The 20213-nt window shown below is 40.1% G+C and overlaps 1 protein-coding gene across 1 annotated transcript; it reads left to right on the top strand.

Moving 5' to 3' along the window:
* Positions 1–3591: 3591 nt before the first annotated feature.
* LOC309402949 (carbonic anhydrase 3-like) lies at positions 3592–19528 on the top strand (the record flags this gene model as incomplete). The annotated part of the gene is made up of 7 exons (XM_081996922.1): positions 3592–3637; positions 4552–4749; positions 12385–12503; positions 13361–13457; positions 14379–14440; positions 15320–15475; positions 19409–19528. 7 exons carry the CDS (start codon positions 3592–3594, stop codon positions 19526–19528), a joined length of 798 nt encoding a protein of 265 aa, XP_081853048.1.
* Positions 19529–20213: the final 685 nt, after the last annotated feature.

Below are 20213 nucleotides of genomic sequence, written 5' to 3'. Positions count from 1 at the left end.
TCCTTCTCTTTCTGGCTGGGCAACAAAATTCTTTTGGTGGATGCAGGGAATATATTGGAAAAATGGGGAGAGTGGGGAAGCTTTATATGTGGCAGGTGAGACCAACTGATCAACTTCAATGCATGAGCAGAGGAGGCACCAGAACTCAATTTCTTATTTCTTTTCCTCTTCTCTTCCCAGAGATATTTCCTCATTATGGTTTCCCTGACTTAACACTAATTTGGTTTTCAGGAGCAAAACAAACCTGTTTTTATAATAATAAACTGAGAAACTGGAAAAAGTGAAGAGAGCTGGGTTCTATCTAAGCAAATGTTGGACTGGAAATAGGGGTGCATAGTCTTGGGCTACTACCGATAGGCTATGGTCATGTTTGCAGTATAGCTCCATCTGGAAGACTGGCAAGTGTACCAAGTCACTTGGAGATGCTCTGGATCTGGAAACAGTGGGATCAAGTGCACCCTCAGCAAGTTTGCAGATGACACCAAGCTGAGTGGTACAGTTGACAGGCCTGGGGGATAGGATTCCATCCAGAGCGACCTGGACAAGCTCCAGGAATGGGCCCGTATGTGAACCTCATGAGGTTCAAGAAGGCCAAATGCAGGGTCCTGCAACTGGGTCAGGGCAGCCTCTGGTATCAGTACAGGCTCAGGAATGAAGGAGTCAAGAGCAGCCCTGCTGAGAATGACTTGGGGACACTGGTGGATGAAAAGCTGGACATGAACTGGCAATGTGCACTTGCAGCCCAGAAGGCCAACCGTATCCTGGGCTGCATCCAAAGCAGCATGGCCAGCAGGTGGAGGGAGGTGATTCTGCCCCTCTACTCCGCTCTAGTGAGACCCCACCTGGAGTCCTGCGTCCAGCTCTGGAGCCCTCAGCACAGAAAGACATGGACCTGTTGGAGTGGGTCCAGAGGAGCGCCACCAAAATGATCAGAGGAATGGAACACCTCTCCTATGAGGATAGGCTGAGAGAGTTGGGGTTGTTCAGCCTGGAGAAGAGAAGGCTCCAGGGAGACCTTACTGCAGCCTTCCAGTACTTAAAGGGGGCTTATAAGAAACATGAGGACTGACTTTTTATCAGGGCCTGTTGCAACAGGACAAGGGCTAATGGTTTTAAACTAAAAGAGAGCAGATTTAGACTAGACAGAAGGAAGAAATTGTTCACAATGAGATTGATGAAACACTGGCACAGGTTACCCAGAGAGGTAGTAGATACCCCATCCCTGGCAACATTTCAGGTCAGGTTGGAGGGGGTTCTGAGCAACCTGATCTAGTTGAAGATGTCCCTGCTCACTGCAGGGTGTTGGACTAGATGACCTTAAAAGAACCCTTTCAACCCAAAGATTCTATGATTCTATGATTTGTCTGTGGGTTGTGGCGGTGAGAAGATGGTGGAAAATGGAAGTCAAAACCAAGGAAGAGGTGGGAAGCAGTATGTGCTCTGTAGGACATAAATATATAGCTCCTGTGACCTTGTTCATGTCTCCACTTTTAATATTGCAAAGTTATTGGAATACCTTGAGTGGTTCCAAACCTTCATCTGTTATCTTGCCCCAAATTGTTCACAGCACATGTATATATAATTGTTCCTTGGCTGACATTGATCTTTAGCTTCAATAACTCCTCTCATTTCTTGGTGGTTATGTCTCTGATGATGTGTATATACAGACAGCTGTCACTTCCCCTCTTACCATTTGTTTGCTATGAAAAGCATACTAAGCTTTTATAGTCTCCTCTTGTAAAAGAGGCTCTTTAGCTCCCTGGTCTCCTCTGCACCTGTTCCAATTTATCCTAATTCAGTTTTACAGGGATGACAGACCTGTTTCAGAGGAGGTCATACCAGAGTCTCTCCAGCACCAGCGACATGCCCGCAGTTTGTGTCTGTTTTTTTGCAAGCAGTTCCTGCCATTAATGCTCATTGACATTTTATGACCAATGAATCCCACTTTTCCTCCTTCTCTTTCACGTCCACTTCAGGTCGGAACAACTATCAGCCAAGACCATGATTCAGGACCACCGTGTTGCACTTTCTGCTCTTAAATTTCAGAGACTGTAGTTTACACAGTGTTAAGGGGTACTGGACTCTTCTGTACGACAACCTCACACGGCCAACCTGTGACATTTGCTGTTTTCTTTAACCAACTTGTACTTTTGTCGCAACTTCACTACTGTCAAATAAAATAATCACACTTCTTATTCAGTCTACTAAAAATTTAAATCACAGTAATTCACCTTTCAGTCCAATGTCTTGTCTTCTGCCTAGTCAGTCCCCCATCCATTTTACACCACTGGTGCTAACACCATCTTCTCTAACTTGTCTTATAATTCCCTATGTGGCAGAATAACACATATTTTTTAGGATTCATTTGATTTTTGTGTGTGACATGCAAGTCACATAAGGAATGCATGCACACTAACAAGTATGCTTACAATTTCAAGTGCAATTTGATGCATAACACCCTGCTAAATGAAAGGAGAATTAGAGATGAAGCAAAACAAATAGATCCTATGCTTAATTTGATAATAAAGACTTTATCTGGAGCTGACAGGAACTGCATCTTTAGCTAGTTTAATGATTTCCAGTTTCCAAGAATCCTTGCAGGAGGAAGCAGCACCTTTTCAAAGGCCAGGGGCAATGAATGCTACTGGATTTTTTGCAGGGAAGCTGTTTACGAAGGCAGTGGGAGATAGCACAGCAGGGAGCAGTGCTGGAACCCAAGTGTCTATGTGGGAATTTCATAGGGAAGGGTGTGAAGCTGTGATAGCCACTTGCACACAGAAGCTGTTGGACTCATCCCCTCATCCCCAGCTGACCTCCAGATCAGGGTTATGCTGCACATTGAGTGGGAAACACATCGCCAGTGTCGTCTCCCGGGGAGGGACCCAGCCTCTCCTAACCTGATGCGGTCTTTGGGCAAACAGGCTTTCTAGAAACAACCATGAAAAGCCAACCCACCCTGCTTGTAACCTGTAAACTTAATTTCTGAAACCAGTCAGGTTAAACTTCCTCTGTCTGTCTGTCTGTCTGTGTAAGTACACGTAAATGAATTTGAAAAATATCCCTTCATTGCCTGTACTTAGTTCCGGACATTGGTGCTTTTCTATATTCCCATTTCGCCGGTGCCCAGGGAGGCGGCAGCAGCCCCCTTCCCGTCACCTGGCCTTCCCGGCGCAGTCCCCGCTGGGCCGCCGGACGCCGGGAGGGCTGGGGAGCCATGCCGGGTCCCCTCCGCTGCCCCACGCCGGGATCGCCCTCTGCACCCCACGCAGACAGCGGGAATCCCTCAACCCCCGTCCCCTGCGGGCACCTCTAAGGACAATCACCCGGGACCCGGCGGCTGTAGGGGCTGGGGGCAGCAGGCCGCTGGCGGGGGCGCGTCCCGGCGGGGCGGTGGCGGCGGGCGGTGGGAGGCAGCGCTGCTCTCCCCGCCCCCGGCGCTCGGGGCCCTGCTGTCCCTCCCGGCCCGCCGGCGGCGGGGAAGGGCATGGAGTTGGCGGGATTCTATAAAAAGCCGCCGTGAGACGAGGCCACCGTCCTGCCAGAGCCGCCGAGACAGGCGGAGGCGCAGCGCCGGGGCGCGGCAGCGACACCATGATCAACCCCAACTACTACCCGTGGGGCTACGACAGCGACAACGGTGAGTGGGGGCGCGGGGCCGCCGCCCAGCCCGGCTCCGCTGCGGCCGCTGCCCCCGCAGGCAACGGGTCTGGGAGCAAAACCCGGGCAAAGCGGGAGGCCCCGCTACCTGAGCGTGCACGAAGAGGGGTAGTATGGGCTCCAGGCGGGCCCGGGTCTGTGCGGCGGCAGCGTGGCCGGGTGGCGTGGCCACTCGGTCGGTGGAAGAGTCGAAGCTGGTGGATGGGAGGCGGCGGCTGAGGTGTCGAAGTTAAATAAAGTCAGTTTTCGTACTGCTAATATAATTTAAAATTTGACATAGCTTTAAAATCCAGCTTTAGGCTAGCCTGGAGGAAGGGCAGAGGGGTCTGCGGCGCAGCCACGATCCCTCCAGCCTGTGGAGCCTGCAAACCCGGGCGGCCTGTTCCTCTTCAGAACGGCACGGCCTCTCTCAGGCTTTTTCCACATGAAGTTCTTGATAAAACCGTGGCGATAAATAAATCCACATTTCCTCTTCTTCAGATATCAGTGGCCTTTTCTCTCTCCAGATGTGTAGATGATGCCACAGCTGATTCATTTGGGTATATCCCATCATATTTCTAGCCACTGCTGGACTTGGAGTGTGCACCTCTGGTTTCCTTCCTTGGGGTATTGTCAGCTTCCTAGTAAGTAAAGTCCTGAGGTTGCTATGAGAGTTTAGTTTTAGCCAAATGATTTGCAGTATCTAGTAATCCAACTACAATGATCTAATTGCTTTTTATATAGTGAAATTCTTGACAGGTCATGACTACCAACCAAGTGATTAGTAACCTACTTGTTAATATATTTTATTGATGTTCTATAGCTAAGCAAAGCCAAGCTTGCATGTGTTATAATACAACTATAATTCATACCTAACTGGAAAAGGTCTTCAAGATTTCTCTGTATTTTTTCTAGGACCGGATCAGTGGCACAAAAATTACCCAATTGCCAAAGGACGCCATCAGTCACCTATTGAAATCAATAACAAAGAAGTGCATTACGATCGCTCCCTACTACCATGGTTTGCTAGCTATGATCCTGGTGCAGCTAAGACCATCCTCAATAATGGGAAAACCTGCAGGGTTGTATTTGATGATTCTTTTGATAGATCAGGTTAGTTTTGTTTTACTCTTAAGCTGTCATTATGTGTCAGTGACTCTTGGAAGACAGAGTGTGCTCTGAATGCACATGGCTGTCAGAAGGTTGCTGTGTACTGCCTGCGTGTGACGTACAGGTTTCTGTGGCTCCAATGCCCTGCACACCTGGTGGGAAAGGCCTGTGACTACTTTTAAAGTCCAGATGTAAAATTCTAGAAGACAGAGAGAGCTGCAAAGAAACTTGGTGCAGGATGAATTAAGATGTAAGGTAAATTTCTGCGCTTGCAAAAGCCATTGCAGTTATGTTGCCTTCCAGGAGCATGGAGTTCAGGCTTGGTCTACGAGGACTGAATACCTCCATTCAAGGCTATTTGAGAGGCCCAGCAGAACATCTTTAACTGTGTATGTGGCTGAAGGTACAAACTGTACCCATATAATTTCTGATAAATGAAGTAATGAACCAGATGTTGCCACAAAGGCACGGTATTTAATCAGTTAAAACTCCCTTTGGCATTCATGAGATTTTGTCTTAATGAGGCTTATAGGGCTGAGAAGTTCCAGTGTTTCAGCTTTAATGTTCAAAATCTTTTATCTACTTGTAGTTACGACAGCACTCAATGTGCTGCATATATAATGAATAGCTTTTAAGGGTTAGTGGGGTTATGTATTTTGAAGAGATATGTCTGTTCTGTTTAACAGGTGCTAGAAATATTTAATTTATGTTGGCAGAACTACTGACCTTTCATGTTAATACTCTTGGCTGTATTTCAAAGGAAAAAACATTACTGAAAGAAGTATGAAATTGCATTAGTACTGAGATAAAAAGCAAAAATCAAATGCATACCTCACTTTATTCTTGTATCAAGGTCAACAGGGTTGTGTTTTTATTTATAGTACATGGGATGGTAAGAAAAGGAAAAAGAAATGTCAATTTCGGTAAAATACTGAGAAGTCTGTCTTTCACAGTGTACAGATTTATTTCTTAACTAACTGCATTAAAAGTTCCAATTTCTATTACAATATAACTAGGATTGACAGCTATAATTACTAGGAGGAATTTTACTAATAGGTTGATTGATCTTAAATATCTGCAAGCATGGATTTAATGTAATGGATTTTTAATGAATTACTTGGGTTTCATGAAAACTGAGGATTAAAATGTATGTAAGCTGGACTAGTTAATACACTGTCAAAACTCATAAATGACTATGCAGTCAAGAGTTTGATTACTTTTCTAGCAAAGTGGGAATCTTTATTGTTATTTGAATAAAAATATTATTAAGGTCAGATAACATGATGCATCACTAAAGAGAGGTAGCTGTAGCATATAAGACGACCAGCATGACCATTACTTACCATTTTTTACCATCTCTTTTATTTTTTGGAACAGCATAAAATATATCAATGGTTGCATCTTCTGCATAAATGTCAAAGTAATTGTTGTTGTCATTGTTCAGCCATTGCACAGAAGGGAGTATTCAGGCACAGCAATCTACTGCATGATGCAACACTGTGGCTGCAAAGAGCAGAAAGTTTTGGAATGTTCTGAGTTTTTTTTCAGATGACTGCTCAGTAACTTTTGTGTTCTGATCTCAGAAATAAAAAGTGACTCACTGGGAAAATGTAGGTGTATTTCTCAACTCTTTGAAGGCAAGAAACATTCAGTGTTTATTGTTATGTCTTCTTTGTTATACTGTTGCATACAGAGGCTGTGGGTGTTGTTCCTTCGCTAACATAATGCAGGACAAATTCTACTGTGTATACACCTACTGACTTGAGCATGTTTTAAGTTTTTTAGGATATGTGCAGTGACTTATTTTTTGTGTAAAGGAACCACCTGCTGCATGATACATACATATGTAATAACAATCATATAGGAATGAAGCTTTTATTCCTTTGGAACAGAGAGTTTCTATGTCTGTCTGTCTGTCTGTCTGTCTATGTATCTATCACTCTGCCTATCTATCTGAATTATTTCTGATTAACCAGAAAACTACAGACTTCCTTTATTTTCCTAACTTTGTCAGAGTGGTCGTACTTGTATCTATAGTTATATTTAGATTTTCATTAGTAGTAGATGAAATAGATTGCTGAATAAATTGCAAAGGTGAGTGACAAAATTAATTACGTTGGATGTCTTCAAATTTTACTTCCATTGTGTCTTCTCTGCCAGGAATAATTTGAATATTCACCATAGGGACAGTTTCTTAAACTCAAATGATTAGAGAGAAGCTTCCTGGAAAAGTACCATTCAATGTAATTCACATACTATGCTGGAAAAGGCCTTATTGCTGTTATCTTTGGAATTAGTCTAGTGGAAGGCATTGGAGAATTTATCTCCAGCTATTTATAAAGTCTGGATGACTTTAAGAATCTGCAGTACCACTGAAGATGACAGGTATTTGCTTTAGGAGCTGTGTCATGCCTTTGCTGACAGTCTGTACAAATTAATGGATTGTTGTGGACTCAGTTGCCTGTGTGGAAGAAGGACCTTAAGCACTGTAAAATCATTGCAGGTAACCTCCTAGGTAGTTGTGCCATCTTGTGATGGCCACAATAAAACCCATACCAGAACTTGGGTACTTTGGCAGCCTATCAGTGCGGTGCTTTTTGACCTGAATGGCAATTTAGATACTCTTTTTAGATCCCTCAGTGACTCTGGCTTTGTTTTGAATTGGGGCTGCAATCTTATTTCGACAGGGAGAGTCCATTTGCTTTTAAAATTCCGAAAATACATGTGCCAGAGTAGTGTCCTGAGACCACCTAACTGGTGGGATCATTGTCATGATGTTGTGTGAGATCTGTAGCTTGTAACTTGCTTACAATTTATGACTCTGGCTTTCTTTGCAATACCTGTGGTATTACCTGATAGATGTAATAGCTGATAGATGGTTACATCAAAGCATTCAATCATTTAATAAATAGTAAAGGTAAATAAGTCTTGTACTGGAACCCAGACAGCAGCTGAGGAGACATACACTAAAGCTATGTCACATGGATGCCTGCCTTCAGCTTCTCACTTTCTTTGTTGTTGTTATCTCCTTGACACTTTCTATAGAAGTTCATTGGCCAAACAGATTCCTACTTCTCTTTTTACTAACTTTATGATGGATGACATTTAAGGGCTTGGAGTACCTCAGTGCAGGCACACTTTCTTACAAGGTTACCTTGATGCTGTTTGCAGAATGTTCAAATTTCTTGTCAAAGTAATGTGTGCCTTTATAAGTGGATGATGAAAAAAAAATGTTTTAAGAAACCATTAGTGTAAATAGTGAAAGCTTCTTGCTTACAGGTCTCTTTTAGCATGACTAGTGCTTGTGGACAGCATTTCTTAGAGTACTACTTTGTGGGAAATCTCATTTATCTTTGCAAATGAGGTTTTGATTATCAACTTACGGTGCATAAACATTTATTTGTTGACTGGTTCTAAAACGATGACAAACCCCAGTAACTTTAATTAAAACCAGGGGAAGTTTGTCCATAGACACTCACATTTTGTTTGATTCCTGCAAAAAGTTACTTAACATTTTGTGTAGTGAATTTACACTGGAAGAAGTCAGTCGGCATTACAAGAATAGCACAGCTAAATCTCAGTGCCTGTGCAGCAGTGGTACATACCACTGGGCGGCTATACTGCATACTGCAAAAGGCAGCAAAGTTAAATTCTTCCTTTGGTGTTTAACACATCTGTCATTTGTAGTGCCTGCATGAAGGTACTGAGTGTTAATATGAGCGCTAATAGGAGTTGAATTTCTGTTAACTGAACCTCCATGTGATTGTTGGAAATAAAAATGCTTGAACAGTCAAGGGCCTGCTGAAGCTACAGTTATGAAATGGACTGTCAGGTTTCTGCCCCTGGAGATGGGGATTTCAGCCCTGCTGTAGATCACAAGCAAAGATGTTGTGGGAGCTCACTGATGAACAGGCTCTGGTCAATAGGTACAAAACTGGAAAAGGTGTGTTGCAGGCAGTTGAGGGTGGGTGACAGCCTGACAGACTTCTGTCAGACAATTCTCTTTTTCCCAGTCTGTCCCCATACAAAATTCAAATACAAAGAAAAGTAATACTTCTGCATATCTATTCAGTGTTTGCTTAAATAAAATTTCAGTGACAACTGGGTAAAATGTATTAGGACATGCATTTTATCACTGCAGTTAGCCAGAGTGTTTCAGTACAGAGATCCTCTTTTGAGCAGAAGCCTTTTAATAACATCTAAAATGTGGCACTGATGTGAAAAAGTTGTGGGTTTTGTACTGCACTGTTAGATTCTGTTATAAAGCGGCATAAGAAAGATAATGTGTCTTTTTCAATTGTCATGCAGTAATACCATACTAATTTAATTTCATTGTGGTTTACCAGTTCATTTTATGGATTTGGCAGGATGTGAAGATCATAAATTTTATAAGAAGTTAGTTCTTCTCCTGTTTATAAACACAGCTGGCCTTATGAGTCTGTTTAGTGCTCCTTGTTTTTTCCACCTGACTTTCACAGTATGCCTTCATAGCAAACAGAGAAGGCATTTGTGTAGGAATAACTTTGCCAGTTTTACTTTAGTGAGGATAGATGACAAATGACATTAGTGCAGATTAACAACCAGACCCAGCAAGTGAATGGACTTATTTCAAAACCTTCTTGTTACATTTCTGTTGTTAGGGACACTCTGCTAACTAAGGTAAAGTGGAATGGCCATCTCCACACAAACTGCATCACACCTTCATTTTGCTCTGCAAAGTGAGATGCAGAGTTTTTTGTCGTCTTTGTTACATCCTCCAGTGCAACACTTGCCCCCTCTGGGGCAAACATCTGCCCCAGATTGATTACATTGAGTGATTACATCAGTGGTTACATCGAGAATGGAAAAAACCCATTATTTTATTAGCCATTTCTGTCATATACTGCTCAGGTTATGACAGATTAAATAAAGGTGAGCTTTTTTACTGCAACTGATATCCACGTCCATGTAGGATTTCTTTGTGACAGATCATTCTTCAATATGGATGGAGGGACATGGATTTTGAGCAAGAGCTTAAGACTGACATGACATTTTTATGTCTGGTATCGGGCACTGGTGGAAGGCAATGTGCAAACCCATATAAAAAGAGTCAGCTGCTGAGCAATGGGATGAGAGCTTGCAACAATAAGGCACCAAAAAGGAGTGAATTCTTTTCTCCCTTGTCTTCCTGGGCTGGTTTGTATGTTCCTGCAGCTGGGCCATGTTACTTCAGTGACAGCAAGTTTAAAGGAGTTACATATTGGTAAGTCTGCTGCGGCCATCCTATTACTTCCTGTAGGAACAGAAATGCCAGGTTTTCAATATTCAGAAAAAAGTCCAGCCATTCAGCTAGCCATGTAAAAAGGATTACCCAGTATTTCAGAAGCCTAAGAGAAAAGCTGGCTGCCCACATACTGGGGAATGAGCCTGCAGGCTCCTTTTTTAGAGCCCTTGCGTTTTGTTTCATGCAGTGTCATAGGTAGAAGCTCAGAGTGGGTCATGGGGCCTTCTAGAAAAGGGTCCTTTTGTAAGTGGTTTGTGGTAGGAAAACAGCTATCGCAGCCTTAAAACGGGAAGTCTCAGCTATTTAAGGTGAACATTTCCTATGTAAGAATGGTTAGCATAATTTCCTGTTGCATACAAACATGCAAATATATAAAAATAAAGCTATATTTTAACACCACTGAGAAACTATTTAAAGGTACCATAGTTTCTGTTATAAACTTTTACCTCATATTCCTTTTCTAACTGGTATATGGGTATGTATTTATTGGTGTTAGTATTTCCTGAAAACAAAAACCCAAGAGGATAAAGATACCTTTAGAATTTAAGTTCCAAGACACATACTTTAAAAAAAAAATGAAGATTTCTTTTACTAAATTTGAGCTATAAAGACATAGTTTGGGACTTTTTTATGTTTTAGATATTGGAGAACTTAATTCTTTTAACTGCTTTGTTTACCTTTTTCAAAACATAGGGAAATTTCACTTACTTACATTGTCGTTTCATGTATTTCTATGTTTTATACTACACACTTGCAATTAAAAGAAAGAAAACACCTTTTTGTCCTTCAGGAAGTGTTGATTTATAGACATCTTATCCTCTGCATCATTCTGTCTGCTTAAAGTACGCTAAGTAAAAGCTACTGCCTATTTATAGATGAGTGAAGCAGGAATGTGTTGGCACAAGGTGATGCAGAACTTCACCTAACGGCCAGTTGAAAGTGTCTGGTGATGGCCCATCAGTGGAAGTAATGACACATTTTTACCTTAAACTGCATTATTTGGTTTCACAGATCTATTTTAATGGAGAATTGATGGCCTTGTCAGCTACTACTGTTACTGTGTCTGCATTGGCCATAGTACTGAATGTCTGTGGGAATAACTAAAGGGACTTCGTTGAGAATAACAGCTTGCTCTTAATGTTCAGTAAAGAATACACTTAGTACTGTATTTCTTGAGATGATCATGGATTTCATTCCTTTTCAGATTTAAGGATATTCTTCTCTAACATATAAAGACCTGTTCTTGAGAATTGCTGAATGGTTTATAGGAATGCCTTAACTTCTAGATCCAAATAAAATGAATGAGAATTGACTATTAAATAGTATTTGGTGAATGTGAAAAAGTTCTTCCCTTTTTATTGTGAGATCCTTCCAAAGAGACCACCTTCATTTGATACATAATGTAAAAAATGTTAAGATTATTTAGAATGTAGGGTATTGTTCACCACGGGCTAAATTTTCTTTAGGAAAATAGTTTATATTCTCAGTGATTGCTTTTCTGGCTCATTTGCTGTTTTCTTTCTCCTCTTCCACAGCCAGAGTGAGCAGCAATTATAGCGGAAGCAGCATCAGTAATTTCATAGGTTTTTAAACAAATAAGTCATAGTCTGCAGTAAGAAAGAGACACAATTTGTAGCTTTTTTTTTTTAATTTATCATCTAGCACTTCAGTAGTTAATCATGGCTATTTTTATGTGCTTTGATATAGGTAGATATTAGAAGGAATTCAGAGGGAGATTTAGACAGACACCTAAATTTAGGTCTGTCTTGTGTGGGCTTTTAAATGTAAGTGGATTATGTCTCTAAACTCCCATTCTAGTCAACAGAGATGGAGTCACACTTAATCAGAGGAGTTCAAGGAGCAACTCAGGTCACCATCTTTTGAGCGTCTACTTTAAGGGAAGCAGAATTACTCTAGAGGCTTGACTGTTCTAATTAGGGTCTTCAGTTCCCCAAACATAGGCATCTCATGTAATTTTTGATAATCTAATGTATTTCACCTTGCCTCCACATACTGCTTTAGAAAAGTACAGTTCTTCTACAGATCTTGTTTCACATCTTTCAGTCCTGTCCAGGTGTCTTTGGCATATCCCAGAAGGTACTAGATGTATACATTTATGCAGCTGAATTAAAACAATGATCTCTATTCACTATAATGGAAGCCTAGACACAAATAATTTTCATCTGCCTGTAAGTGTATATAGCTGAAGATGGTTGACTGAAGTGCTGCTAAAATCAGTGCAGATTTCCAAGAGGTACTCAGTACTCTCAGAAAATAGAATGTCTGTACAGTAAATATTTTTAAAATATATATATTTCTTTTTTAAAAATTGGAAGATACCCAAGTCTAATGCTGATGCAGATTATCAATTGCAGTGCTGAGAGGTGGGCCACTTCCAGGAGTCTACAGGCTGCGTCAGCTTCACTTTCATTGGGGTTCATCTGATGACCATGGCTCTGAGCATGTTGTGAATGGAGTGAGATATGCAGGAGAGGTAAGACTCACCACTTTTTACTTTAAAATAGGGTGTAAAGTAACATTTGTCATTATTGTTCAGGTGGGATAAAATTTGTCATTTGTCCGCTTTTCAAGGAGTTCTTTCTTTATCTGTGACATTTTCTTCTTACTCCCATCGATTCTTATAGATGTGCATCAGGTCGAAGTAATTCTCACAGCATAAGAAAAGAAAAATACTATGTGAAACAAAAGTTTCCATGTTCTCAAACCAACATGGTTGAAACATAGGACAGCACATCTGAATTACTGAGGAGCAACACAAACTAAAACAGTATTCTGAAAGTACAGTATTATAGCAGAAGTATAAAACTGTAGCAGAAGTATAAATCTGTAGCAGAAGAAAGGAGGAAGAATGTGTTTACCTTGATTTTCCACCACTAGAGGATTGTAAGGGAAAATGAGAACTGTAGACTAATAATATACAGAGCTTACATTCATATGGGTTCTTTGCTAGAATTACTGTAGTTTGAAAGCCAAATGGAAATGAATCACATATCAGTAGATAACTTCTGAACTGCATGTTCTACCTGTTTACTTAAGCATCTTTTCTGTATTCTTCATCTTTAAGAAGAGATTTCTGTTCTTTTTTTCAATTTCTGTACTAAGATGTTTATAGTTTATTTTAAAGCAAATAGTAATCTAAATGGTAGTATGTGGCTGATGAAACTCATATATGAATTGCTGTCCCTTTTTTCTTTTTTGTTTTTAGAAGGCTTAATCCTCATTCTTTGTTGGCACAAATTTTCTCATGTATATCAAGAACACTACATTCAGCTTCTGATGGTTTGCTATTCAATAATGATTTTTTTTTAACATGTTTTTCTTTGTTTCCAGCTACATTTGTTACATTGGAATCCAAAATACAGTAATTACCTTGATGCTGTGAGAAGAACTGATGGAATAGCTGTTTTGGCCATATTTTTGCAAGCAAGTAGAAGCACACAAGCCTTCTTTGCACTGCTACTATAGAGTTTTCTATTCTAACAGGGATAAAAAAGCAAAACGCTCTGAATATATTTTCTAGGGATCGTACCACATTGAAGGGCTTGACTTTCAGTCTTGCATGCTTTTCAAGTTATAGAGCATGAGTCATGTTATTTCAAATGGTATCCAATTCCAACACACTTGTCCTAGCAGCTATTGTGTCACTACATAGATGGTGAAAGCTGTAAATCCAGATGTATTTGCCCCTGTTTTGGGGACATGATGTCAGTAGTGGCCCTCTGACCAATAGCAGTCAGCTGTCTTCTATACTAATCATGGACTGATTTCAATGACAGATACTTCTTGTAGGCTTTTCATTAATTTTCTCCCAGGCAAAACTAACTCACAGGCAATACATGTAACTCATCCTTTTTTAAAATCCTTTTGGGGGCCTGCAGTCTTAGCCTGAAATACTGGCCTTTGCTCTCTCTTGTCTAATTAATATTCACTAGTGGTAGAAAGATGGACATCTGTGTTGAGATCAGCAGTTGCAAACAGTAGATCTGACCATGACATCTGGATTTTAAACTAGGATGAAACTTCTTCCAAATTCTGTACCTGAGTCTGAAGAGTTTTGTTTATCTTTGTTAGGTTAAAATTCAATGTCAACAGCAATAACAGTATTGTGAAATTACCTGTGATGCTGAGTTACTGTACTGATGTAATTTCCCCATTTGGATCAAAATATCTGTTGGACTACAGACAGAAGACATATCTTACTAAGCTAGTGGGGTGATGATAGGTTGGGTTGATACATTGTAGTTTTATAGTTGATATATGTTTAGATGCATATATAAAAAAAACAGGAGAAAGAAGAAAACTGATACAACAGAACTCTTTGGTTAGCTCATGTTTTCTTCACAGGTAGGGAAAACTCCCAAACCAGAGATGAAGAGAATTCTTGAAGAAATAAATGCTATCAAAACAAAGGTAACAATGTTGGGCTTTTCATTGTAGGAAGATTGCTGCAAATGCTCAGGACAAAAAAAAAAAATCAAGAGGCATGACTTTCTAGTTTGCAAATTCTGCTCTGCAATATTGCCAGAATATACTTATTAATAAAACCATGGGTAGCTTTTCCTTAACAGGAAAAGTCCTGTCTTCTATTTAGATATAAGCCTTCTTTGGCTGTAGTGGGCCTTATAATTTTGTGAAAATGAGTCATCTCACCAAACTTTATTCACCTCAAGACTAGGCATGGAGTCTTATTCCCTCAGTGGTCAGTGACAAAAGAAAGGCACCTTTGGAAATCAGTCCATTCGGTCTTGAGGTAGGCTGCCTCATGGACTTTTGGAATGCCACTGACTAGACATCTGTGTCTCAGATAATGTTATATAATGAGAATCTCACCATAAATGTATATTTCATAGGCTGTCTTGTTTGTTATTATCACAAATACTACAAATCTAGAGTATTTGACTCTAGATATGACTTCATTATATGGTGACCTAATCCAGTGTTTAATGGATAGGCAGAACTTCTGTAAGAAAGGAGGCCAGAAGGAAGGGTATTTCTGCACAGAAATGAGTGAAGCATATCGGTACTGGATGTCGCTTCACATGGGTTAGCTCAGGTACAAGATGTGGTGTTGTATGTTGTGTCATGCTTCTCTGGGCCCATCTGTGAGGGTCACTTCTTTACACTGCATTGTTATGCATTGTGTAGGTATGTGCTTAGTTACCTTAGTTCGTGCCTTTGAAGTATCTCAGTCACTCTGTTTCTTAAAATACCAGAGCTGCATCTTTAGCTAATTGTGACTGGAGCTGTTGAAGAGGTTTCTGCTTGGTTTTCTTGTGTTTTTTTTTAAAGGGGAAAGAAGCTCCTTTTCCAAACTTCGATCCTTCAATTCTTTTCCCTAAATCTCATGACTACTGGACATACCATGGGTCTTTCACTACTCCACCTTGTGAAGAGTGCATCACCTGGATTGTTCTTAGAGAGCCTATCATAGTCAGCTCAGACCAGGTAAACTTCAAACAGATAATATTTTACCCACTTCTTTTTAGTTACATGCCATAACCTGATCTTATTCTTTTGACAATGAAAATGCTTATTGGATTCTGTGAGAAATTGCATGATTAAAAGGACAGTGAAGAACTGAATGCCTTAGAAACTACCTTGGGACTCCATAGGAACCTGTAAAAATCCTCAAAGGACTGCAGTCTACAACCTAGTATGTGCAATCAACCTATTAGACACATCTCTTTATCTGTCTCTGTATGACTCCTACATTAACTAATTGAGCAGAGGTGGTGACCTTCTCTACTTGGAACAGCTCATTGTTTCCTAGCCCATGTCAGACATCATGGTGGTTCAAATCCACAGGCATCAGAGAGCTTTATAAATCAGTAAAATCGTAACACAGTGTAGATGGTAACAGTTTATAGCAGTTTGGAGTGTGACTGACAGCAAGTAGCAGTTACTATATATGAGAGTTCTTCCTCCTGTGTGCAGAGACGTCTTGTGATATCAACTAAAGAAAAGAGTAGTTCTCTTTTTGTTTCCTAGTCCCTGTGTTCCCACAATATTAACTCTTGCTAGTAGGAAAGGGTGGAGCTGGATGTGGCTCATACCCTTTATTTTACAGAGAGCTCAAAACACTGCGTTACACCAAAAGCCAGTATAGAAAAGCTTGTATTCTCCTGAAACCATTTAAACCAGAACATTGACACATTTAGCTAAAGGTTATGTTAGGTTTGCACCAACAACTTTGATTATTCAGGATTTTTTCAACCATTTATATTGTCTCAAGCTTCCTCATGTAAAGTGCTCATTGCTTATGATGAATGTTTGAGGGTAATCACTGGACAAATTATGAAAATAAAGCTGCTGTGAAAAAGTAACCATCTGCAATGAAATTCATTGGGACGGTCAGGTACCTTAACTACGTTGCACACTGAATGAAGCAAGAGTCCAGTGTTCTCACCTAATGCAGCTGAGCACTTCCAACTTTTTGAACATTCTACTTTGCAAAAGTGTCTCTTATAGCATGCTTCTTTCAAAAACATCTTTTATCAGAATATAAATTTAATGGGCTTGGTGATTTTGTCTGCCCCACATTATAGATGGCATCATGTAACCAAGAAAATTATGGAAGTGGTGTATCAAGTGCTTGATACCCATGTTTCTGGAAAGTATGCCACCTGAATTTTCACAAACAGGAGCAGCAGCAGATAATTATAATTTATTCTTAATTTGAAAGCCTTCTCTGGTCACTTACCACAAAGAAGTATTTCTTGTTAATCCTCATTCCCCCGCAAAATTCTCATTCCCCATTTATAGAAATTTGAATGCCCTCTTTTATCACATTTCAGCCTATGATTCTACTCGTACCACACAAGTCAGTCTTCTCATCTGAGTTTATTCCTCTACTCAGCAGACTATAATGATACGATATTATGAATTTCAAGGCTCCAAGATAGTGAGAACATGAACATTAATCGGGTGACTGACATATCATGTAGATATTGTATGTAGACACGTAACTTTTCATTTTAGGTTCTTAAGGTGATAAGATGTTTCATTGTATTGACTGATGTGCATGTATCACAAAAACCCCTCTATTTTCTAGTACTTTGTATTTATGTGGCTCTTTATCTTTTAAAGAATAGAACTCGGGTATGATGGGAATCTTAGCTGGCATGACATAGAATATGGTAATGTATTCATATAACTTACAGCCTAATTTTCACAGCTTATTGAATTGATCTGTCTCCTGTTTCCTTGCCCATCCAAAAATTAAAATATGTGGGCTATTTTGAAGCTGGTACTTGTGTGAAAAACACAGATATGGTCTGACTGGTTTCCTCAAAATAAATCGGTGTAGAAGTTTGCATTACAGAAGATCAGATACAAATTTTGTTGGGAAAAGTGTAGTCATTGCTGAGCATCTCTGACTTAAAATGCATTTGTAGAGGAATAACTAATCGCATGATCCAGCTTCATGAAAAGAGTTTTTGATCACTTCTGTATTTGGGTCATGGCCTTTTTTCAGCTTACCTAAAGTTAGTGAGTTTTGGGAAACATGCAGACTGTTTTCTGACTGGCCCTACTGTAGAAATAATGGAGCATTTAAGGTAAAAATGGAAATTACTACATGTAGATGGGACATTGGCTCTTATCCTAAGATAACTGCTTTTCAGGCAGAATTGGCAGTGTATGTGAGGTACTGTATACAAATACAGTAGAAAGACTTTCCTCACTCCAGAGTGCCTGCAGTCTAAATAATGTATTCATAAAAGAGGATTGTGTTACCAATTATTTCTAATCCTAGAAAGTGTACTACCAAGGCAGCTTCATTAATAGTAATTATTTTAAGTGCTTGTGCATTTACAGTGGATCGCTTGGATGCTTCTGCAGCCAGATGGTAATAGTATATTAGCCACAAGGATAAGTGCAGTCACTGTGAATCAGTACTCTGCAGGAAAAATCAATTCACCAGAAATCCCTGTGAGATGTAGAGTGGGTGGCCTAGCTGCTCAGATTACTTTTAATGAAAGGATAGGAATTTAACTGGGGAATAACTCTATCCAACTGCAGACTAATTTTTTCACGTTTATATAGCTATAGCCTGAATATATGCTGCTTTTTTTTTTAACCTAGTAGGGCAGATCTTCCACAAATAATAATAAAACCCAGCAATCTCTTCTTCAATGGTACTTTATTGGTATTAGTAGAATTGATGAACTATTTTCATCTCCTACTGTTCCCATACAAATTATTCGTCATCTGAAATCTGAAATTTAATTTCAGATGAATAATCCAGCTGATGCATATTATACTGGTTATAAATGTGACCTCGTCGTTGTTCAGGCAAACTGAGATAACTGGCTTTTCTGAGCCGTGTAGTGAAGAGCAATGTGAGATGCCTGAGTTAGCTCAGTCCATAAACTGGAATTAGTATAGTCCCAGTGAACCCAGCTTTTACAGTCCAGGCAGAAGTTCTGCTTCTATTGGACTCGAACTGTAAAAGGTAGCTACATCAGCGTATTGAAGCTAGTTGCAAACAAAGTTGATGCGTGCCATGCGTGGGGCTACATTTTCAACATGGGAAAATGTGTGCATCTTTTTCATGGTGAGCCATTCAAACAGGGAAGTGTCAAGTGTCTGAATCACAGCTGATATGCTTTCTGTCTAATGTGCATCGCAGTGACAACGAATGTAATGTATCTGTAAGTGGGTATATGTGTTGCATTTTTTGAAAATCAGAAAGCAGTAGAGGAAGAGCGTTATACAGTTTTGAAGAGTATAGGCAGAACTCTTCTTATGGCATCTCTCAAAAAAAACATACCTTGGTTTAAAAAAAATGGCCGAGGAGAGTCAAGCTGCAGACCTTGTTTACAAACCATTTGAAACCTTGACCAGATTTACATTCCTGTTATTAATAATGGACTTTTTTATGTCACTACAGCAGAATATATCCTCTGCTACAGACCCACCATGGAAGTGAACAATTAGTTTATAATTTGTAAGGTGTTTATAAATTAAGGTGTTTATAACACCTTGCCATTCCAGAGGCCTCTTAACAATCAGACACTAAGGCAGTAGGAGAGGTTTATTAGGGTGTAGGCTGTTGGATTTGCATTTTCTGAGGGCTTCCCACAGTTTCTGTGACTGTACACAGTTCTGTAGACAGTACATAAATGACAGTACTTTCCACAGTCCTGTTCAGATAGGACCCATTTTTTCTGTCTTGACTATTTCTAAGAATATTACTGCTAAGAAAAGAACATGAGTACGGTTCTTGTGGTGATGGGGTAAAGGACATCTTCACAACTTTGAGGGAGGCTTTCTCCCCAGCTTCTGGGGCTGGGCCAGTCTCCTTGGTTTAATTGTTGGGCTGTGGATTTGATCCCAGCGGACTTCCATCAGGACACTTCGATTTCTGCTCTCCTGCAGATGGCAAAGCTCCGCAGCCTATCCAAGAATGCTGAGAATGAACCTGATCTCCCCCTGGTTGATAACTGGCGCCCGACTCAGCCTCGGTATTTCAGGATGGTGAGCGCATCATTCCTCTAGGACCTGGCTCAAGTTGGGCGTCCCTGAGTGAGGCAGCTTCTAGAACTAAGAGATGGTTTTGTTTTGTGTTCTCTGTTGCATTCAGACAGAACTCCAGCTGTAGGTCCGGAGGCTGAAACTTTGAGTTTTGAAATGTGAATTTCACTTTCAGAGGGTAACACTTACTTAGGCAAATCCTATCATTAAAATAGAACTAGAGAATCTGTTTGGCTCTTCATAACTGCTTTAATATTAGCTTTTGTTAATAGTACAAAGGAAGAAAGAAGATGCTACTAACAACTACAAAACCATTTCCTATTGCCCATATGTCTCTTGATGCTTGCCTTATTCCATGCTAAAGAGGTTGCAGTTTGTTTTTAGCATAAGGCAATATTTTTAGTAGGTGTTTTCAGCATTATCCATATGCTGCTCTGAGCTGCACCAGTTAATGCACATGGAAATAAATGAAAGCACTCTTTTGGTATTTGATACTCACATAAAATACGAAAGAATAGAAAATCGCTTCATTACCGTTGATAAAGAAATAAGCTTTTAACTTCTTAAAACAATGGACAGGTGAAACAGAGGTCTATTCTGAAAATCGTGGTGAAACAGAAGTCTACTCTGAAAATTGTATTCACTGATTTATATGTAGTTAAAATTATGGAATGCGGGAAGAGCTGTTTTCTGTGTCACAAGTGGTTGT

This window comes from Phaethon aethereus (assembly GCF_964289735.1).
Source record: "Phaethon aethereus genome assembly, chromosome: 2".
Classification (NCBI taxonomy): domain Eukaryota; kingdom Metazoa; phylum Chordata; class Aves; order Phaethontiformes; family Phaethontidae; genus Phaethon; species Phaethon aethereus.
The sequence above is the reverse complement of the archived record's forward strand: the minus strand, read 5'-3'. Positions and strand labels throughout refer to the sequence as shown.